The 19440-nt window shown below is 43.5% G+C and overlaps 1 protein-coding gene across 2 annotated transcripts in view; it reads right to left on the bottom strand.

Moving 5' to 3' along the window:
• Positions 1 to 625: 625 nt before the first annotated feature.
• The window catches only part of LOC121548588 (phospholipase B1, membrane-associated), a 29755-nt gene continuing 10940 nt past the window's right edge, over positions 626 to 19440 (bottom strand). For both annotated transcript variants that reach the window (XM_041860067.2, XM_041860068.2), the window contains exons 20-42: positions 18375 to 18426; positions 18187 to 18267; positions 17962 to 18027; positions 15167 to 15273; positions 14528 to 14609; positions 14303 to 14407; positions 13865 to 13960; positions 9941 to 10012; positions 8049 to 8126; positions 7276 to 7336; positions 6820 to 6878; positions 6378 to 6445; positions 5752 to 5795; positions 5115 to 5217; positions 4849 to 4900; positions 4135 to 4215; positions 3962 to 4027; positions 3753 to 3847; positions 3545 to 3626; positions 2915 to 3019; positions 2694 to 2789; positions 1788 to 1862; positions 626 to 1208 (exon numbers count right to left, since the gene is read on the bottom strand). In XM_041860067.2, the coding sequence (XP_041716001.2) occupies positions 942 to 1208; positions 1788 to 1862; positions 2694 to 2789; positions 2915 to 3019; positions 3545 to 3626; positions 3753 to 3847; positions 3962 to 4027; positions 4135 to 4215; positions 4849 to 4900; positions 5115 to 5217; positions 5752 to 5795; positions 6378 to 6445; positions 6820 to 6878; positions 7276 to 7336; positions 8049 to 8126; positions 9941 to 10012; positions 13865 to 13960; positions 14303 to 14407; positions 14528 to 14609; positions 15167 to 15273; positions 17962 to 18027; positions 18187 to 18267; positions 18375 to 18426 (1993 nt within the window). In that variant the 3' untranslated portion in view covers positions 626 to 941. The remainder of the gene's footprint in view (positions 1209 to 1787; positions 1863 to 2693; positions 2790 to 2914; positions 3020 to 3544; positions 3627 to 3752; positions 3848 to 3961; positions 4028 to 4134; positions 4216 to 4848; positions 4901 to 5114; positions 5218 to 5751; positions 5796 to 6377; positions 6446 to 6819; positions 6879 to 7275; positions 7337 to 8048; positions 8127 to 9940; positions 10013 to 13864; positions 13961 to 14302; positions 14408 to 14527; positions 14610 to 15166; positions 15274 to 17961; positions 18028 to 18186; positions 18268 to 18374; positions 18427 to 19440) is intronic.

Below are 19440 nucleotides of genomic sequence, written 5' to 3'. Positions count from 1 at the left end.
ATACAAACTACACCGTTTATTTTGGTTCAATCAGGGGTTCTGTCTTTTGGCAAAGATTTGTAACCACTAACCAGCTAACTAGAGTTGTTCTTTGTATCTGAGCGAACAAAGCCTTTTGCTGGTTGCTTTACCTTACATGGAAGCTGACCTGCTTGCAGACACAGTAAATTCAAAGTTAACAACATAATTCGGTGATATAACCAGTCCATTACTTTTATTGTGACCCTCATAGTGCTATCACATACTGATAACTCTCCCTTTTGTCTGTGGCTCTGTCAAATATTAAAATGGTGAGACTACTGAGGTATAATAAGAACGGGTGAGACTACTTGTGTCCCCTCAATGAAATACACACACTTTCCCCCAACATGACAATGGATCGTTCCCATTTCTATTGCAATGGGCTTGGATTACGTTGACCTTTTCATCCTGGTAATTCATGGGGGTTCACCTGATGCAATTGAAATACCAGATTACATAGTTACTGAAAATGTTTTGGTTTTGGTTTTGGTTAATACTAAGCTATTGTCCATGCCACGTAAATTATTTTGAAGCTGTATTTTCACACTCAGACATATGGAATAGAATCTCTACAAGAAAGTATTTATTTATCTGTTGCTGAATGGAATGTTCATCAACAATGTTTATTGTTTAAATAGAAAGGAAAATGGTACATTCTTAGGTAATGCAAGGTGTACAAAACACACCTTATTCATAGGAAGAAAATATGCCATAATCCGTGTGCATTTACAAAACAATTAGCAAATCTATTACATACTTTATATACAATATGTTTATGTTTGATACAATGCCATACACTCGTGTGTGTATGTGTGTGTGTGTGTGTGTGTGTGTATGCATAGGTGTGTGCGTTTATGCGTGTGTGTTTGTATTCAAGCCTTTGTGACCATCTCCAAACTCCCTCTTAGAATTGAATATCATTAGAAACCAGTTCCTTTCATCTCAACCACTCCCTCTACCATTTTCCTCTTACTCTGCCATTCTCTGCAGGACATGAGTAGCCAAGTGATTCCCCAGCCGATCAGTAAGCCAGTGATACCAAGCACCACGGGCACCCACACAGGCATGGAGGAGTCACACTGGGCCACAGGGCTTGGTGTGGTGGTGCCAGGGTTTGGGACAGGTGAGGTGGGGTTTACAGGTGGGCTCGGGAGGCTATTGACCTTAGTGAAGATGAAGGGTTGATCCTAAAGGAGAGAGCAAATGTCAGATTAAGGGAAACTAACATGAGAATAGATCTTCTTCTACAACATTGTGTCACGATCGCCTATGAAATACGACCAAAGCGCAGCGTTGGGAGTGAACATGATGACTTTAATGTAGAAACACGACAAAACAAAACACGATCCGTGAAGTCCTTAGTACACCGACTGAACATAGAACAAAAACCCACAACCACAAGGTGAACACAGACAGTTTAAATATGGCTCCCAATCAGAGATAACGAGCCGACAGCTGAAACTCGTTACCTCCGATTGGGAGTCACTTGACCAAACATAGAACGAGAACACCTAGACACTAAACACAGTACAAAACACACGGAAATCTACACACCCTGACTCAACATAAACAGTCCCGGAGCCAGAGTGTGACACATTGTAAGAAGTAGCTTTCAGTAGGTGATATGACTGCTGCTCAACCAACACACTCAACAACCCACATGCACTGTTGAGTCAGCCAATGCAACGACTGACTTACTGATTGCCATTTCAGCAAACTCCTGACCAAACTTTTCCACAATAAATGTTGTGTTCATGTTAACATACCTCAAAAGGACAGTTGATTTTGGTGCGGTCATATGTGAAGTTGTTGTAGACCTGCTTCCCACCCACTGGCTCCAACTGTAAAAATAAAATACTACCTCTGTCAAATCACAAACCTACACAAACATGAAATACTATGGCCATAGCTCATGTGTTGTGAGTTATGTTTCAGAGTACACTCTATGCAGCCTGGTCCCAGATCTGTGGGTGCTGTCTTGACAATGACCATAGGAGTTGGCAATGTAACAAGTGTTGAATTTCATGTTTTATAATTACACTAAATCTGAATAGTTCCATACCTGATATTACTGTACATTCCTTTTGTTGTTGTCAGTGCCCTTTTTAATGTGGCACACTTCCTTCTCCTTCTGCATTCCCCCTCATAAACATCCTGCCCCCCATACCTCTTCCCTGTCTACTGTACCCATGTGGAAGAGGTAGATTACTGAAACATTGTTCAATGAAAATCATAATCAATCCTATATGTTAAAACACGTATAATAACGTTTATATGGTTACTGACAGTGTATTATAATGGTCTCCCACCAATATATTGGGATATTCATGTATTTCAGTAATTTATCTGTTGATTTGTGAATGCTGCACATGTTATCTAGCTACAGTACTTTCTACTGTAGGCTATGTTGTCAATGGGCTAGCATGGCTATTCATGTCCCCTGTTGTTGTTCATTTGTACTTGGAGTTTGCAGAGGAGTTTGGCGTATAAGGACAGCACAGCACAGCATTTGTTTATGGAAGTTTTTCCTGTCATTAACAAACAATAAAAATCAACAGCAACCCTGATCCTATGGTCTCATGTAAGCCGATCAAAACAACGCAGGGGCAATCTACAGCAAGACAGCACAAACAGATCTGGGACCAGACTACTCTCTAAGTGACTGTCCTCACCATGTTGTTCCAGAGAGCGATGGCCATCTCAGCGTGTGCTCGCTCACTGACATGGAAACAATCCACAGAGAAGAAACTCAAGTCAGGCTTCCCATCCTGTGGAGACAAGAGAACAGTGTCAGTGTGTGTATGTGTGTGTGTGTGTGTGTCTGTGCTTCACATACGTGCGTGTGTGCGTGTGTGTGTGTGTGCGCGCATGTGTGCAGTTAAACCACACTCACCTCAATGAAAGGGACAAATGAGTTTCGTAAGTAGGGTTGTACAACGACAGTGAAGTCCTCTCGCCCATCATAGTGCCCCCCAGAGACCAGTCGCTCAGTCTCGATCTGGACAGAAGCATAGAGAGAGTAGAGAGAACAAAGAGAGAATGTTAAGTATTGTAGAGTTATGTTGGATTGATCTGATCTTATTGAATGCCTGTATCTTTAACTGTAGAACTCATGTATCTCCACACATTGGAACATTGGCCAAGACCTTCCATACCAGTAACACATGACAATTCCTCATAGAGTTAGAATCCCAGTTGTTCAGACTCAGTGGAGGCAGCTGAGGGGAAGATGGCTCATAATAAGGGCTGGAACGGAGTAAATGGAATGATACTATTCCACTCCAGTCATTACCATGAGCTCGTCCTCCCCAATTAAGGTGCCACCAACCTCCTGTGTTCAGACCGTGTTTCTTGTGGTGATGTGTGATTGGTCCTATATTTTTATTTTGAAACCCAGCCCCTGTCCCCGCAGGAGGCCTTTAGCCTTTTGGTAGGCCGTCATTGTAAATAAGAATTTGTTCTTAACTGACTTGCCTAGTTAAATAACTTTTTTGTTTGTTTTAAGACCCTGCTCTGCCCATACCTGGTATTCCTGGTTGATCCGATTAACCTCTGTAAGCTCAGGAGAGTTCTCTTCAGGGTAAAAAAAACAGGGGCAAGCATTCCTGTGCAAAACAAAGACACTTGAGCGGAAACATTCTCTAACGCTGTGAATATACACATTCTACAGGCATATGATGCAGTGGGTGTAGCTGCTGTCTTTGTGGGGAAATGGGGAGTTTCATACAAACCTCTGCATGAGGGTGCAGACCAGAGCGTCCTTAGTCACTCTCCTCAATGGATCCATCTCCAGAACCTCCACAACATTGACCATTACCCTTGGTACCTTAGAGAAAGATGGAGGGAGATGGCATGATATTTGGCTTTAAATGAGCCTAGTTGAGTGAGTACAGGCTTTCATCTATAATAAATCTCCATTACCAAGCCTTCCATCACTAACCTCTTTGTACAGCATGTCCAGGCTCAACATCAGATTCTCGCTGTAGTTCTTGGGTGTAAGGTTGTTCTGTGTAAAGTAGAGCATAAATAACACTTTTTTAACACTATTTTTTTAACACTACCACTATTCAAATTATAATAATGTTTGTTTGACTTTAAGTTAAGAATACATACCTGGTCCATGCAATAATCACAAAGATCCATGGAGCCAACGAATAAGGTCACTAGCTTCCAATCCTGTTCAAAATTCACCTTCTGTGTGCGTGTAAAGAGGAAGAGAGAAATTGCTATAGATTATCATACACTCATTATACAACAATATGTCATTATTCTTATAAACTGAGTCCAGTATAACAATTACAGCGTCATGGAAGAGGCTTGCATCCCAAATGACACCCTGTCCCCTTGGAAGAGGCTTGCATCCCAAATGACACCCTGTCCCCTTGGAAGAGGCTTGCATCCCAAATGACACCCTGTCCCCTTGGAAGAGGCTTGCATCCCAAATGACACCCTGTCCCCTTGGAAGAGGCTTGCATCCCAAATGACACCCTGTCCCCTTGGAAGAGGCTTGCATCCCAAATGACACCCTGTCCCCTTGGAAGAGGCTTGCATCCCAAATGACACCCTGTCCCCTTGGAAGAGGCTTGCATCCCAAATGGCACCCTGTCCCCTTGGAAGAGGCTTGCATCCCAAATGACACCCTGTCCCCTTGGAAGAGGCTTGCATCCCAAATGGCACCCTGTCCCCTTGGAAGAGGCTTGCATCCCAAATGACACCCTGTCCCCTTGGAAGAGGTTTGCATCCCAAAGGGCACCCTGTCCCCTTGGAAGAGGCTTGCACTACTTTTGACCAGGGCCCATAGAGCTCTGGGACATAAACCAGTCTCACCTTGTCATCTTTCATAGCCTTGATGAGAGCTTGGACTTGGACTGGGATATCACTAGAAGAGACAAATAAACATTTGTTAAAACATAGTGTTTATAATGCCTTTGTTCAAATGAGAAGACTGATGGGGAGTTGATAGGCAAGCAGCCAGAGCTGCCGGGAATGAAAGGATGACACTTAAAAAATAGGATGGGAAATAGAGTGACTGGAAAAAGAGGACAGTGAGTGGACGAGGGAACAGAGAGGTCGAAACTTAACTCTCTACTCACAAGGCCTTGGAACCAGGCACCGCCATGTTGAAGCCACTATTCTGCAGCAAGCCCTGACCCTTGGAGAAGCCATAGAGGGAAGGGTTAAATTTCTTCAGGATGTCTGAGAGAGAGAAAGAAAAGTAGAGATGGAAAATAAGCATTGGGGCGTTCTGGTAAAGCAAACAGACGTTTCATTATCAAATGGTCCATTTTAGCTTTATTACAGAGAGAGTGCTGCCAGCTGGATGAACCATGTTTCCTCTATGCAAGGAGGCTTCACTCCAGAGGAATGTCATGAGATCATATGTTGAGACTGCCATCTTGTGGATGTATGTGTAAATGCTGAAAATCTACTGTCACAAGATCATGTGCACTGGGTATTCATAATCACAGGAGCTTGCTGAGGGGAGAATAGCTCTTAATAATGTCTGGAACGGAGCAAATGGAATGGCATCAAACACATGGAAACCATGTGTTTGATGTATTTGATACTGCTCCGGTCATTGCCACCAACCTCGTGTGTATTCATTGCAACCTTTCTCCAACAATGTTACAGAAATAGTAATATGTGAAATCAAGGCTAATTTGGATCATTTTGATGGACAGTTAAGATGAGCCAATAGGATGAGAGTGACAAGAGGAAATAGTGTCTCACTTGGTAGTGTGGTGACAGTGTCCAGCGCCTGATCTCCTCCAATACTGCAGAAATACACACACATTTAGTCCATTTCACTGTTGACCAGTGTTCAAGCGGCAGGTAGCTTAGTGGGTAAGAGCGTTGTTCCAGTAACCGAAAGGTCGCTGGTTCTAATCCCCGAGCCGACTAGGTGAAAAATCTGCCGATGTGCCCTTAAGCAAGGCACTTAACCCTAATTGCTCATGTAAGTCGCTCTGGATAAGAGCGTCTGCTAAATGACTAAAATGTCAAAATGTCAAGCAGTCTGGCAGTATCATTGTGCTCTGCAAGTGGTCCATAACGTGTATGCTATGCATTTAGACTATGTTGGTGCATGATTCATTACAGAATGTATGTACAGTATTTCGAGTCAGTCTCATAGCAAAGGATCTGAATACATATGTAAATAAGGTAATTCTTTATTTTTTTATTTTTAATACATTTGCAAACATTTCTAAAAACCTGTTTTTGCTTTGTCATTATGGGGTATTGTGTGTAGATTGATGAGGGGGAAAAAACAATTTAATCAATTTTAGAATACGTCTGTAAAGTAACAAAATGTGGAAAAAGTCAAGGGGTCTGAATAATTTCAGAATGCGCTGTACCTCCATGACACTCCTTTATACTGCGTGTTGAGCTGCAACACGTTCTTTGCCTTGGCTCCAACTGCTGCCTGCAAACAGATGACAACAAAGGAACATGATCAACCCACCATGTAAAGAATATGTCCTCTCAGCACAAAGGGTAATATAAAATCAAACACAGGCAAATACTGCTGACACATCAATATGAATACACTGGACTTGCACAATCACTTTGAACACCAATGGGCTATCACAAATGCTAAACGACTCCCTGATTACAATTGATTAGGTCAGAAAACCTGCTATCAGCACATTAAGATTGTTTTGTTCTACACGCACGCACGCATGCAGGCACGTGTGCACACACACACACACACACACACACACACACACACACACACACACACACACACACACACACACACACACACACACACACACACACACACACACACACACTTACAGTGTTTGAGTCTCCCAGTGCTGCCACCACCTTGATGTCTCCTGGTCGCAGCTTATGAACTGGGGACAGAGGAACAGATTGATCAATAAAGAGAAATACACTCCACTTCCCATAGTCCATAATGTTACAACATAGTCATCATACACTGCTATAATTTGTTGGGTTTCGACACCCATCTCAGACATGTAGTGTGATTGGACATCTATCTCAGACATGTAGTGTGATTGGACATCTATCTCAGACATGTAGTGTGATTGGACATCTATCTCAGACATGTAGTGTGATCGGACATCTATCTCAGACATGTAGTGTGATTGGACACCTATCTCAGACATGTAGCATGATTGGTCTAGTATGGGGGTTGGACAAATGTCATGCAAGCAGGTCATTGGCCTTCCCTTAGTTATGCACTTCCTCTTATGAAACCTCGTCACCTCTTACTACACTCACTCTCACCTGATGTAGGCACAGAGGTGGATGGAGCCAGGTCCCCACAAGAGAAGTCACTTCCCCAGTTCTGGGAGAGAAGACAGACAGACAGACAGGCAAACAGGCAGGCAGGCAGACAGACAGACAGACAGACAGACAGGCAGATCAAAGTGAGACCGTATTTTAACACATTTCCTTCATCAATGCCCCCATACCTAAATTAATGATGAACACAGTTCAATGCCCCCATACCTAAATTAATGATGAACACAGTTCAATGCCACCATATCTAAATTAATGATGAAAACAGTTCAATGCCACCATATCTAAATTAATGATGAAAACAGTTCAATGCCACCATATCTAAATTAATGATGAAAACAGTTCAATGCCACCATACCTAAATTAATTATGAACACAGTTCAATGCCCCCATACCTAAATTAATGATGAACACAGTTCAATGCCATCATACCTAAATTAATGATGAACACAATTCAATGCCACCATACCTCAATTAATTATTAACACAGTTCAATGCCATAATACCTAAATTAATTATGAACGCAGTTCAATGCAACCATACCTAAATCAATGATAAACAGTTCAATGCCCCCATACCTAAATTAATGATGAAGACAATTCAATGCCACCTTACCTAAATTAATGATGAACACAGTTCTGTAATATCAGCTATCATTATCTTTTATCACTTGAAAGTATTAGCTTGGTCCACCTTATCCACACATGTCAAATGTTTACTGGAAGGCACAGCGATTTGAACCTGGATGGGTGGCCTACCGTGATTGGTGGAGGTGTTGGGGCGGGTTCCTCATAAGTGTAATTGCTGTTGACATAGGTCCGCACGAATGGTGAGGTCTTGGGGGAAGACAGAGACACATTTGCATAAGCTAAACATATAGAGTGCATCCGGAAAGTATTCAGACCCCTTGACTTTTTCCACGTTTTGTTACATTACAGCCTTATTCTAAAATGTATTCAATTACTTTTTTTCCCTCATCAATCTACACACAATACCCCATAATGACAAAGCAAAAACTGTTTTTATTTTATTTTAGCAAAAAATTGAAATACCTTATTTACATAAGGATTCTATGAGACTCGAAATTGAGTTCAAGTGCATCCTGTTCCCATTGATTAACCTTGAGATGTTTCTACAACTTGATTGGAGTCCACCTGTGGTAAATTCAATTGATTGGACATGATTTGGAAAGGCACACACCTGTCTATATAAGGTCCCTCAAGTGACAGTGCATGTCAGAGCAAAAACCAAGCCACGATGTCGAAGGAATTGTCCGTAGAGCTCAGAGACAGGATTGTGTCGAGGCACAGATCTGGGGAATGGTACCAAAACATTTCTCCAGCCTTGAAGGTCCCTAAGAACACAGTGGCCTCCATCATTCTTAAATGGAAGAAGTTTGGAACCACCAAGACTCTTCCTCGAGCTGGCCGCCCAGCCAAACGGAGCAATCGGGGGAGAAGGGCCTTGGTCAGGGAGGTGACCAAGAACCCGATGGTCACTCTGACAGAACTCCAGAGGTCCTCTGTGGAGATGGGAGAACCTTTCAGAAGGACAACCATCTCTGCAGCACTCCACCAGTCAGGCCTTTATGGTAGAGTGGCTAGACGGAAGCCACTCCTCAGTAAAAGGCACATGACAGCCCGCTTGGAGTTTGCCACAAGGCACCTAAAGACTCTCAGACTATGAGAAACAAGATTCTCTGGTTTGATGAAACCAAGATTGAACTCTTTGGCCTGAATGCCAAGCGTCACGTCTGGAGGAAACCTGGCACCATCCCTACGGTGAAGCATGGTGGTGGCAGCATCATGCTGTGGGGATGTTTCTCAGCGGCAGGGACTGGAAGACTAGTCAGGATCAAGGGAAAGATGAACAGAGCAAAGTACAGAGAGATCCTTGATGAAAACCTGCTCCAGAGCGCTCAGGACTTCAGACTGGGGCAAAGGTTCACCTTCCAACAGGACAATGACCCTAAGCACACAGCCAAGACAACGCAAGAGTGGCTTCGGGACAAGTCTCTGAATGTCCTTGAGTGGCCCAGCCAGAGCCCGTACTTGAACCCGATTGAACATCTCTGGAGAGACCTGAAAATAGCTGTGCAGCGACGCTCCCCATCCAACCTGACAGCGCTTGAGAGGATCTGCAGAGAAGAATGGGAGAAACTCCCTAATATACAGGTGTGCCAAGCTTGTAGTGTTATACCCAAGAAGACTCAAGGCGTTCATTGCTGCCAAAGGTGCTTCAACAAAGTACTGAGTAAAGGGTCTGAATACTTATGTAAATGTGATATTTCAGTTTTTTATTTTTAATACATTTGCTACAATTTCTAAAAACCTGTTTTTGCTTTATCATTATCGGGTATTTGGTGTAGATTGATGAGGGGGGGGAAAAACTATGTAATACATTTTAGAATAAGGCTGTAACGTAACAAAATGTGGAAAAAGTCAAGGGGTCTGAATACTTTCCGATGGCACTGTAATACTATCAACACTTTATATTCATTAATTGACCTACGTTCATATCGCACTCTTCTCTGTAAAACCCCACAAGAGTGATCAAAATAAAGTCAGTTAACGGTATGAAGTAACGTGAAGACGACACAGTACTTCTGTAGTTCCTACAATTGTAAACATGTTGAGCCATAAGACTGTACCTTAGATGGGCATTTGACGGGGATACCATCATCAAAGTACAGTTGGACAGTCTTCTTGCCCAGAGGCTCCAGCTAAGGGAATACATCTCAGTGAATTCAAAAGAACTTGGGTGATGGTAAGATATCCTGGATATCAACTGAATGTGTCATTTGTGTCACTCAGTGGTAACACAGTGTTGTGCTTTGGATAGTAACAGTCAGAGCCATATATACAGTATACACACACACACACACACACACACACAAACATACACACACACACACACACACATCTATAGACATACACAAACACACATATAAATATATACACACACACACATACACTCACACACACACACACACACACACACACACACACACACACACACATATATACACACATACACATAAATTATATACACACACATAAATACACACACACACATACACACACACACATATACACACACATATATACACACATACTCATTCAAGGGTTTTTCTTTATTTTTACTATTTACTACATTGTAGAATAATAGTGAAGACATCAAAACTATGAAATAACACATATGGAATCATGTAGTAACCAAAAAGGTGTTAAACAAATCAAAATACACTGCTCAAAAAAATAAAGGGAACACTTAAACAGCACAATGTAACTCCAAGTCAATCACACTTCTGTGAAATCAAACTGTCCACTTAGGAAGCAACACTGATTGTCACGCCCTGGCTCTGGGGACTCTTTAATGTTGAGCCAGGGTGTTAGTTCCTATGTTTAGTTGTTCCTTGTTTTCTGTCTAGATCGTTTAGATCTATGTTAGCCAGGGTGGTTCCCGATCAGAGGCAGCTGTTGCTCGTTGTCTCTGATTGGGAACCATACTTAGGCAGCCTGTTTTGCACAGTTGATTGTGGGATCTTGTTCTGTATAGGTTTGTGTTAGTGAACCTTTAGACTTCACGTATCGTTTTGTTGTTGGTGTAAAGTACTCATTAAAAGATGTACGCCTATCACGCTGCGCCTTGGTCTGCCTCTTACAACGATCGTGACACTGATTGACAATAAATGTCACATGCTGTTGTGCAAATGGAATAGACAACAGGTGGAAATTATAGGCAATTAGCAAGACACCCCCAATAAATGACTGGTTTTGTAGGTGGTGACCACAGACCACTTCTCAGTTCCTATGCTTCCTGGCTGATGTTTTGGTCACTTTTGAATGCTGGCGGTGCTTTCACTCTAGTGGTAGCATGAGACGGAGTCTACAACCCACACAAGTGGCTCAGGTAGTGCAGCTCATCCAGGATGGCACATCAATGCGAGCTGTGGCAAGAAGGTTTGCTGTGTCTGTCAGCGTAGTGTCCAGAGCATGGAGGCGCTACCAGGAGACAGGCCAGTACATCAGGAGACGTGGAGGAGGCCGTAGGAGGGCAACAACCCAGCAGCAGGACTGCTACCTCCGCCTTTGTGCAAGGAGGAGCAGGAGGAGCACTGCCAGAGCCCTGCAAAATGACCTCCAGCAGGCCACAAATGTGCATGTGTCTGCTCAAACGGTCAGAAACAGACTCCATGAGGGTGGTATGAGGGCCTGACGTCCATAGGTGGGGGTTGTGCTTACAGCCCAACACCGTGCAGGACGTTTGGCAAATTCGCTACTGGCGCCCTGTGCTCTTCACAGATGAAAGCAGGTTCACCCTGAGCACATGTGACAGACGTGACAGAGTCTGGAGACGCCGTGGGGAACATTCTGCTGCCTGCAACATCCTCCAGCATGACCGGTTTGGCGGTGGGTCAGTCATGGTGTGGGGTGGCATTTCTTTGGAGGGCCGCACAGCCCTCCATTTGCTCGCCAGAGGTAGCCTGACTGCCATTAGGTACCGAGATGAGATCCTCAGACCCCTTGTGAGACCATATGCTGGTGCGGTTGGCCCTGGGTTCCTCCTAATGCAAGACAATGCTAGACCTCATGTGGCTGGAGTGTGTCAGCAGTTCCTGCAAGAGGAAGGCATTGATGCTATGGACTGGCCCGCCCGTTCCCCAGACCTGAATCCAATTGAGCACATCTGGGACATCATGTCTCGCTCCATCCACCAACGCCACGTTGCACCACAGACTGTCCAGGAGACCAGGAGCTTTAGTCCAGGTCTGGGAGGAGATCCCTCAGGAGACCATCCGCCACCTCATCAGGAGCATGCCCAGGTGTTGTAGGGAGGTCATACAGGCACGTGGAGGCCACACACACTACTGAGCCTCATTTTGACTTGTTTTAAGGACATTACATCAAAGTTGGATCAGCCTGTAGTGTGGTTTTCCACTTTAATTTTGAGGGTGACTCCAAATCGAGACCTCCATGGGTTGATAAATTTGATTTCCATTGATAATTTTTGTGTGAATTTGTTGTCAGCACATTCAGCTATGTAAAGAAAAAAGTATTTAATAAGATTATTTCATTCATTCAGATCTAGGATGTGTTATTTTAGTGTTCCCTTTATTTTTTTGAGCAGTGTATATTTTATATTTGAGATTCTTCAAAGTAGCCACCCTTTGCCTTGATGACAGCTTCGCACACTCTTGGCATTCTCTCAACCAGCTTCACCTGGAATGCTTTTCCAACAGTCTTGAAGGAGTTCCCACATATGCTGAGCACTTGTTGGCTGCTTTTCCTTCACCCTGCGGTCCAACTCATCCCAAACCATCTCAACTGGATTGAGGTTGGGTGATTGTGGAGGCCAGGTCATCTGATGCAGCTCTCCTTAAATTACTACTGTTGAAAAAACAAATGATATTCCCACTATGCCCAAACCAGATGGGATGGCATATCGCTGCAGAATGCTGTGGTAGCCATGCTGGTTAAATTGTGCCTTGAATTCTCCTCCTCATTCTTCACAGTGGGAACTACACATGCGGAGATCATCCGTTCACCTACTCTGCGTCTCACAAAGACACGGCAGTTGGAACCAAAACTCTCAAATTTGGACTCATCAGACCAAAGGACAGATTTCCACCGGTCTAATGTTTCTTGGCCCAAGCAAGTCTCTTATTATTATTGGTGTCCTTTAGTAGTGGTTTCTTTGCAGCAATTCGCCATGAAGGCCTGATTCACTCAGTCTCCTCTGAACAGTTGATGTTGAGATGTGTCTGTTACTTGAACTCTGTGAAGCATTTATTTGGGCTGCAATTTCTGAGGCTGGTAACTCTAATTAACTTATCCTCTGCAGCAGAGGTAACTCTGGCTCTTCCTTTCCTGTGGCGGTCCTCATGAGAGCCAGTTTCATCATAGCGCTTGATGGTTTTTGCGACTGCACTTGAAGAAACTTTAAAAGTTATTGAAATGGTCCGTATTGACTGACCTTCATGTCTTACAGTAACAAAGTGGACTGTCATTTCTCTTTGCTTATTTGAGCTGTTCTTGCCATAATATGGACTTGGTCTTTTACCAAATAGGGCTATCTTCTTTTTACCACCCCTACCTTGTCACAACACATCTGATTGGCTCAAACGCATTAAGAAGGAAATAAATTCCACAAATTAACTTTTAACAATGCACACCTGTTAATTGAAATGCATTCCAGGTGACTACCTCATGAAGCTGGTTGAGAGAATGCCAAGAGTGTGCAAAGCTGTCATCAAGACAAAGGGTGGCTTTATATATTTTGATTTGTTTAACACCTTTTTGGTTACTACATGATTCCATATGTGTTATTTCATAGTTTTGATGTCTTCACTATTATTCTACAATGTAGAAAATAGTAAAAATAAAGAAAAAGCCTTGAATGAGTAGGTGTTCTAAAACTTTGACTGGTACTGTATATACACACACACACACACACACACACACACACACACACACACACACATCTATATATGACATGTCACATGTGTTTTTGGCATGTCAGGCTCTATATAATATATAGATGGATATATTGTGACAGTGTTATTGAGTCTCACCATGTTATTCCAGAGAGCGCGGGCCATCAGAGTATGGGACTTCTGACTGAGATGGAAGCAGTCAGGACTGAAGTAAGTACGGTCTGGACGTCCGTCCTGTGTGTGAGACAGAGGGGACAGTTTGTGTGTGTGAGTGTAGGTATGTATGTGAGTGTGAGGGTGTGTGTGTGTTTGTGTGAGTGTGTGAGTGTGTGAGTGTGTGAGTGTGTGAGTGTGTGAGTGTGTGAGTGTGTAAGTGTGAGTGTGAGTGTGAGTGTGAGTGTGAGTGTGAGTGTGAGTGTGTGTGTGTGTGTGTGTGTGTGCATGCGTGCGAGTATGCGAGTGAGTGTGCGTGTGTCAGCGTGTGGCACCATGAAAGGGCATTGGCATCACACAGATCGATCAGTTAATCTATTGTTGATTCACAGTCAAGACGAGTGACAATGCAGTGTGCCTAACCTCTGTCTGGGGAACGACGATGTCTCGTAGGAAAGGCTGCAGAACCACTGTGAAGTTGTTATGAGTGTCGTACCGTCCTGACTCCACAAGCTCATGCAGTCCACGCTGAAAGAGGTAGTTTGTTTTTGTTATTGGTCATTAATCATCACACACTATAGTATTTACCATAGAGTCAAGTATAATATTGTGGTCCCACATACACTGGAGAATTAGTCTTTGCCATACCTGATAATCTCTGTTCAGACCATCGAGTTGACTAAATGCTACGGAGCCTTCCTTTGGTGAGATGACACAGGGACACAGAATACTGAAGGAGAGACACAAGATCAGATGTTATTGATCTAGATTTCAGAGATCGGGTGTTATTGATCTAGATTTCAGAGATCGGGTGTTATTGAGCTAGATTTCAGAGATCAGGTGTTATTGATCTAGACTTCAGAGATCAGGTGTTATTGATCTAGATTTCAGAGATCAGGTGTTATTGATCAAGACTTCAGAGATCAGGTGTTATTGATCTAGATTTCAGAGATCAGGTGTTATTGATCGAGACTTCAGGGATCAGGTGTTATTTATCTAGATTTCAGAGACCAGATGTTATTGATCTAGACTTCAGAGATTGTGTATTATTGATCTAGATTTCAGAGATCAGGTGTTATTGATAGAGACTTCAGAGATCCATTGGCACATTGCCCTGCATATGGCAAATATATGAAAGTGGTAGCTTGATGAAGAGGATTACAGATAGGCTCCATCTTGATTCAAAGTGTGCACTTGCACATTCCCCGTCATTGATTTTACAATGGGGAAAACTCCCTCCGGCAAATGCTCTAGTTAGATTCTCCACCTGCAGGGACGGACACTTACTTGACAAGCCAGGTAGGGCACTTGAGATCTGCATTTAAGTCTGTGTGCATCTGTCTCAGGACAGGGATGTAGAGAGGCTCCACCAGATTGACCAGGGCCCTCGGCACCTGAGAGAGAGAGAGAGAGAGAGAGAGAGAGAGAGAGAGAGAGAGAGAGAGAGAGAGAGAGAGAGAGAGAGAGAGAGAGAGAGAGAGAGAGAGAGAGAGAGAGAGAGAGAGAGAGAGAGAGAGAGAGAGAGAGAGAGCGAGAGAGAGCAGACGAGCACATGAGCTCCTGCATTTTTCAGCATGTTTTTACAAAAAGATAGATTTAGAGTTAGATAAACTTGGATTTTTCGGCAAGGACAAACACAGGATACTACCCTCCACAACATAACCTTCACTCCAAATCAAAACTCCAAACCTACAACCTGATCTTGGACAAAATTACCTGGAAGGATTCCTACTACCAGAGATTCCTAATAATAATAATAATAATAATAATATGCCATTTAGCAGACGCTTTTATCCAAAGCGACTTACAGTCATGCGTGCATACATTTTTGTGTATGTTCCTACTTCCAATCTATACAGCAAATGCTCTGCCAAACAAACAACAGAATCCTGAAAACACCATCCAACCTGGAACTGAGTGAGTAATGTTTAGTCTGAAGCTACTTTTACAACCAAGAAGAAAAATACACTACAATGATATATTTTACTTTATAAGGACTGAATGCTAAGTTAAGGCTACCAAGCTTGCTAGGACAGTAGATATTTGACTGCAACTTCAATTAGCACTGCGGTGTGAAGCAAGAGGTGTCAAAGCCCTTGAGCCCAACAATGGCAGGAGATTTCCACAGCCTACCCCACCCAAATCCAGAGGCCTTTGAAGCCCCCTCCCGCTGCTCAGAGGATATTAGCATACAGTAACCTCTGGATGTAAAAAATTAGAAGGCACGAAAAGAGTACAAAAATAACCTCCTTATGGAAAATCAAGAAACACTTTTAGCTTACTATTATAAAATTGGGAACATAAGCAACTTAATCTTCCACACAGACCATTCCACACATACTACCCCTCTGTTAAGAGGTGGGGGTGTTAGCGATGGGTGGAAACTCAGGATACTAGACAACGAGGACTCTGAGTCAGCCAATATAAATCTGTACAAGTCTGCAACAGTATTGGTACAGGGCAGCTGGACTTTCACCTAATCAAAGAAATAGCTCAGCAGGAGAAGCTCTTCCATGAGAAAGATTCCCCCACCCCGAGCAGGTCAGACCAGACCTCTTCATTATATAACCCCACAGACGAGCAACCCCAAGCAGAAAGTCAACCTCCCAGCTCAGAGTACTACTCCCTCATTGAAATGAAGGATACATTCACCCAGCTGGAGGTAAGGCAGGTGGAGCTGGAACAGCAGGTGAACACACTCCAGTCAGAACAAAAATATTCCAGCTCAACAACACCCCCTCAACCAGACCCGGAGAGCTGGAGGTGGAGAGAGACATATCTGCGCTCTGGACTGTGGTGAGACAACATCAACAGGAGAAAGAGCGGGAGCAGGAGAAGAACAGAGCACTAGAGAAGAATATCAGAGTGCTGGAGGAGAAGGTGAGAACGATGACGGGTGACAGAGAACAACCCATTAGAGAGCTGGCCAACCCCTGCAGAGTAGCCAGCAGAACAGCCCACCTCAGATCCTGATCATAGCCTCAACATCACAGCCAGACAAACAAATGAAGAACCCCAAGCCCAGGGGATCCCACCCCCTCTGAGCACCCCCTGTCAGCCACCCAGATAGCCCTCCTGACGACCCCCCCCACCCACTGAGGACATACACAAGCCACAGATTGTACTCCTTATGGACTCAAACGGGAAATACATACAAGAAAATAAACTTTTTCCCAAACACACAGTGTCTAAACTCTGGTGTCTAAACACCCAGCGTGCCCTAGACCTTCTGTCTGAGGACCGACTAGGGTCACCCAGCCACATAATAATACACACAGGCACAAACGACCTGAGAACACAGCAGGATAGGGTGAACACAGCACTCAAGGGAGTGATTGAAAAAGCTTCTTCTACTTTCTCCAACGCACAAGTGGTTATCTCCACCCTGCTACCACGAACACAAGTATTTCCCGTGAATGTGCCTCAAAACCAAATGTCTACCTGGCCCACCACTCCACCCTGGACTTGAACAGCCTTTACGACCAGGTCCACCTATACAAAGCAGCAGTGCCCACCTTCGCCCGGAACCTAAAGGACATTGCCCTAAACCGCAGCCCCAACACCTCACACAGGATCAACAGATCAACAGACACCTCGCCCAGACCAGTGAGACACCCTCCCAAACCTGCAGGACCCCCCCCCCCCTGTCCTCCTGTGTGCTACCTATATCCCCCCACTAGAATCCCCATACTTTAATGAAGACAGCTTCTCTATCCTGGAGGGGAAATCAATCATTTCCAGGCCCAGGGACGTGCTAGTCTGTGGCGACCTAAATGCCAGAACTGGACAAGAACCCTACACCCTTTGTGAGTGTATTGTTTACTGTAAAACATTTATATTGTTTAATTCACTTTTGTTTATCATCTATTTCACTTGCTTTGGCAATGTAAACATACATTTCCCATGCCAATAAAACCCCTTAAATTGAATTGAATTGAGAGATAGAAGGACAAAGAGATAGAGAAAGAGAGAGAAATAACGTTTTAGAAATTAAAAAAAGAAATTGAAAACAGAGAAAAGCATGTGCTATCTGGTAGGATTAGTAAATTCAGAGAAAAAACAGTGAGGCCTACAGCTCCTACCTGTTTATGAAGGTAATCCAGAGACTCACGAATGTGTCGCACATAGTTGTCTGTGGAGTAAAACAGCTGTGGGACAATAAAAGGTAGCGACAGTCAGAGCAATGGAACATGCACATCCAGTACAGTATCACTGCAGACAGAGTTCTTAGAGGAGGTCACGACACAGAATGGTATCTCATTGTATCTTATTGTGTTGTAACGTATACACATAGTATTGGTACTCACAGAGTTGTAGCAGTAGTCACACATGTCATTGCCTCCAATGAACAAAGTGATCACTTTCCAGTCTTCTTGGAAATGAATGCGCTGTGTAAGAGGACATGTTCACATAATGTGAGCTTGTGTGTTATATCAATCTATGTGTGGTAGACAAACAAAATTAGATTCAAATGTAATTCAGGATAGTCGCTAACCGAGTCATTCTTCATCCTGGCAACCAATGCTCGCACTTGTTCTGGTATGTCTCTTCAAAACAAACACAGACAATCCAACATCACTATTCAGCAAATAAAGACTACAAAACATATTCAGTACAAAACATATTCAGTACATATTCAGTAAAACATAGTCAGTCAGAGAGGCAGGTACAGTGGGGAAAAAAAGTATTTAGTCAGCCACCAATTGTGCATGTTCTCCCACTTAAAAAGATGAGAGAGGCCTGTAATTTTCATCATAGGTACACGTCAACTATGACAGACAAAATGAGGAAAAAATATCCAGAAAATCACATTGTAGGATTTTTTATGAATGTATTTGCAAATTATGGTGGAAAATAAGTATTTGGTCAATAACAAAAGTTTCTCAATACTTTGTTATATACCCTTTGTTGGCAATGACACAGGTCAAACGTTTTCTGTAAGTCTTTACAAGGTTTTCACACACTGTTGCTGGTATTTTGGCCCATTCCTCCATGCAGATCTCCTCTAGAGTAGTGATGTTTTGGGGCTGTCGCTGGGCAACACGGACTTTCAACTCCCTCCAAAGATTTTCTATGGGGTTGAGATCTGGAGACTAGCTAGGCCACTCCAGGACCTTGAAATGCTTCTTACGAAGCCACTCCTTCGTTGCCCGGGCGGTGTGTTTGGGATCATTGTCATGCTGAAAGACCCAGCCACGTTTCATCTTCAATGCCCTTGCTGATGGAAGGAGATTTTCACTCAAAATCTCACGATACATGGCCCCATTCATTCTTTCCTTTACACGGATCAGTCGTCCTGGTCCCTTTGCAGAAAAACAGCCCCAAAGCATGATGTTTCCACCCCCATGCTTCACAGTAGGTATGGTGTTCTTTGGATGCAACTCAGCATTCTTTGTCCTCCAAACACGATGAGTTGAGTTTTTACCAAAAAGTTATATTTTGGTTTCATCTGACCATATGACATTCTCCCAATGATCTTCTGGATCATCCAAATGCACTCTAGCAAACTTCAGACGGGCCTGGACATGTACTGGCTTAAGCAGGGGGAAATGTCTTGCACT

This window comes from Coregonus clupeaformis, chromosome 33, assembly GCF_020615455.1.
Source record: "Coregonus clupeaformis isolate EN_2021a chromosome 33, ASM2061545v1, whole genome shotgun sequence".
Taxonomy (NCBI): Eukaryota; Metazoa; Chordata; class Actinopteri; order Salmoniformes; family Salmonidae; genus Coregonus; species Coregonus clupeaformis.
Note: the sequence above shows the minus strand (reverse complement) of the source record. Positions and strands in the feature narration are given on the sequence as shown.